Here is a 3,297-nt window from a genome sequence, read left to right as displayed (position 1 = left end):
CGTGTTTAGAGTTAAGGCTAGACAGGTGGATTATTTAGCATTACCTAGGATGGTATATAACATCCTGGGGAGTTACAGTTGGTATCAGAGCCGAAACGTTCCTGTAGACTGAGTTAGTAACTAGCATACTTAGGAGTAGTGATCTGGGTCGACCTCCTTGTCATCACCAGGAACGCTTCATGCTTGTCCTTGAGAGCTTATACATTCCCCATGATTTACTTGTGCGCTGAATTTTTTTTCTTTCATCAGTTTTTGTTGCCGCTCTGTTTCGCTAGGTATAGAGTGTTCACTAAGCGTACCAAATAGAATGTAGTGGACCTTTTACTATTATGGGAGTTTCGACTGCCACATTCCTGTTAGTCTATGCGTGGAGTATCGTGCTAACATCTTACTGAAATTTTGTGCCGTTCTTCCAGACAATGCCTCCCCGTCGTAGTATGAGATTGCGAGCTGACGCCGACCCCGCTCCCGGAGGTGAGAACGGAGCGGATCCACCGCCCCCTCCTGTTGGGAATCAGGCAGGAGTAGTCCCTCCATTTCCTCCACCAGCAGCAGCTCAAGAGCGGGCAGATCCTCCAGTTCCCCCAGCAGTTCCTCAGGTGAACCCCCAATTGGTGTTGCTTGTGGAGGCATTGCAAGCAGTGATCAATAACGCAGCAGGGGTGGGCGGAGTCCAAGCTCCGCCACCCCAACACCTTCATACTCCGCAGAGCGAGGCTCGCTTCATCAAGGATTTCAAGCGTTACGAACCCCCAACATTTGACAGTGAGAGTGAAAGAGCGACTGCAGCGGAAGAGTGGATCAGAGAGTTGGAAGCCCTTTACGCGTATCTTGGTTGCGAGGACCAATTCAAGGTGAAGGGTGCGGTTTTTATGTTGAGGGGCGAGGCCCTGAACTGGTGGGACTCAATAGCAGCGGCAGAGGATCATGCAAATGTACCAATTCCGTGGGCGAGGTTCAAGGACTTGTTGTACGACTACTACTATCCAGAGACTGTGAAAGACATGAAGGAGGCGGAATTCCTGCATCTAGTCCAAGGAACCTTATCGGTGGCACAATATGAGAGGAAGTTCGCGGAACTCTCCCGTTTCGCTCTAGAGTTGATTCCCACTGAGGCATTGAAGATCAAGAGGTTTGTTAAAGGCTTGCGCAAGGGAATCAGAGGCCCGGTGGACCTCCAGCGACCCACCACCTATGCTGAAGCGGTTAGGGGCGCCTTGGTTATGGATAAGGATGTCTCCAACAAGGCCTCACCCCTGCCAGAGGTCGGATCATCTTCAGGTGTGAAAAGGAAGTTCCCTCCGACTTATGCCGACCCGGTATTGAGAGCACCCCAGCGCCAGGCTCAGCACCAGGACATGCCGCCAGTATGCCCCACCTGCCAGAAAAGACATACGGGGCAGTGCTGGACGGGAAGTAAGGGTTGTTTCAGGTGCGGAAGAGAGAGGCATTTTGCAAGGGAATGTCCCATGTCGGCCGTAAATACACAGAGGTTAGGCCAGAGGATTTCCCCATCAGTTTCGACGCAGGGAAATAACCAAAGGGCTCGTGTCTTCGCACTTACTCGCAAGGAAGCGGCGGATGCCGAAACCGTGGTCACAGGTATTTCTTCTCATTTTTTTGGGTGTGTGTGAGTTTATGTCCTTATCTTTGCATTGTGATCCAGGTACTGTCTTAGTCCATGATGTGCCTGCGTATGTATTGTTTGATTCGGGGTCGAGCCACACTTTCATCTCTTCTGCGTTTGTTCGTCAGGCAACCTCGAATTAGAGCCGTTAGGGTTTTTGTTGTCGGTTTCTACACCATCAGGGTCAGTTTTGATTGGTAGTCAAAAGGTGAGGGCAGGTGAGTTATCTTTTGATAATTAGACGCTAAGGGCAAGATTGATCCAGCTGGACATGCAAGATTTTGACGTTATTTTGGGCATGGATTGGCTAGCTACCAACCAAGCCAACATTAATTGCTCGAGAAGAGAAGTCTCGTTCCAACTACCTTCGGCTCCGAATTTTACATTTAAAGGAGTTACGGGTAGAGTCCCAAGGACAGTATCGGCGTTAAAGGCAAAACGCCTGTTACAGAATGGAGCTTGGGGATATTTGGCCAACGTCGTCGACATTAGTAAGACTCCACCTAGTATCGACTCCGTTCACGTGGTCAGAGAGTTCCCAGACGTGTTCCCCGATGACCTTCCGGGGCTATCCCCTGTTCGTGAACTGGATTTTTGCATCGACTTACCACCCGAGACAGCCCCCATTTCAAAGGCACTGTACCGCATGGCTCCAACGGAACTTAAGGAGCTTAAGGCTCAGCTGGAAGAGCTCTTAGACAAAGGCTTCATTCGCCCGAGCGTGTCTCCTTGAGGTGCTCCCGTGCTGTTTGTGAAAAAGAAAGATGGATTTATGCGACTTTGTGTTGATTACCGGGAACTGAACAAGGTGCACCTTCCTTTTCGGTGGCTCAATCGTAAGAACTCCAAAGTTAAGCGTGCTTGGCTTGGAGCAATCTTAGGTTGGGTGACCTCCTAGTTGCTTTACTAGGAAGCATGTGAGTGAGGACAAAGTATGCTGAAAGGACTCGTGTTGGTCTGTAGGGGCAGTCTATGCTCTTCTAAGTGGCTTAGAACTTGACGGTGGCACAGCCAGGTTGTAGGGGAATGCCGGGGCAGAGAGGTGCCGAAACCGGATTCCGAATCCTGGGCCTGGGGCGTTACAGATTGTATCAGAGCGGAACCTCTCCCAGTAAGATGTGGTTCGGGGACGAACCAAGGTGGAAGCTGGTGGGCATGTGACGCCCGAGAGGAGGGGTACATGAATGAACCGATACCACATCCGAATGAGAGGGATCTTGAGATTATTGAAGAATGGTCAAGAAAGGGTTAAAAAGAATTGATAGTCACTACCTATACCAACAAGGTGCACCTTCCTTTTCGGTGGCTCAATCGTAAGAACTCCAAAGTTAAGCGTGCTTGGCTTGGAGTAATCTTAGGTTCAAAGTATGCTGGAAGGACTCGTGTTGGTCTGTAGGGGCAGTCTATGCTCTTCTAAGTGGCTTAGAACTTGACGGTGGCGCAGCCAGGTCGCAGGGGAATGCCGGGGAAGAGAGGTGCCGAAACTGGATTCCGAATCCTGGGCCTGGGGCGTTACACCATTGCTTATGAAAGTCGTAAGCTGAACGACATTATACCGTATCTGAGAAAGAAATGCTAGTGGTCGTTCATTGCCTCAGGTCCTGGAGGTAGTACGGTCCTGTGCATGTTAGCCCACATCCACGCCAGCAAGGTGGACGGGTCGATCAGCG

At 50.5% G+C, this 3,297-nt stretch overlaps 1 protein-coding gene across 1 annotated transcript; it reads left to right on the top strand.

Annotated features, from left to right (window-relative positions):
- Positions 1 to 419: 419 nt before the first annotated feature.
- LOC148208960 (uncharacterized) lies at positions 420 to 2,360 on the top strand. The gene is made up of 3 exons (XM_088117387.1): positions 420 to 1,602; positions 1,756 to 1,845; positions 1,939 to 2,360. Exons 1-3 carry the CDS (start codon positions 420 to 422, stop codon positions 2,358 to 2,360), a joined length of 1,695 nt encoding a protein of 564 aa, XP_087973513.1.
- The last annotated feature ends 937 nt before the right edge of the window (positions 2,361 to 3,297 follow it).

Source organism: Momordica charantia, assembly GCF_013281855.1.
Source record: "Momordica charantia cultivar OHB3-1 chromosome 9 unlocalized genomic scaffold, Mcharantia_2.0 BLBB01000009.1, whole genome shotgun sequence".
Lineage (NCBI taxonomy): Eukaryota > Viridiplantae > Streptophyta > Magnoliopsida > Cucurbitales > Cucurbitaceae > Momordica > Momordica charantia.
This window is presented reverse-complemented; position numbering and strand designations above follow the sequence as displayed.

Bases quoted from the DNA above. Each gene is read 5' to 3' on its own strand.
- LOC148208960 (XM_088117387.1), top strand. From the start codon at position 420: ATGCCTCCCCGTCGTAGTATGAGATTGCGAGCTGACGCCGACCCCGCT. The intron at 1,603-1,755 runs GTATTTCTTCTC...TTTGTTCGTCAG, and splicing joins TGCCGAAACCGTGGTCACAG to GCAACCTCGAATTAGAGCCG. The intron at 1,846-1,938 runs GTGAGTTATCTT...TGGATTGGCTAG, and splicing joins TAGTCAAAAGGTGAGGGCAG to CTACCAACCAAGCCAACATT.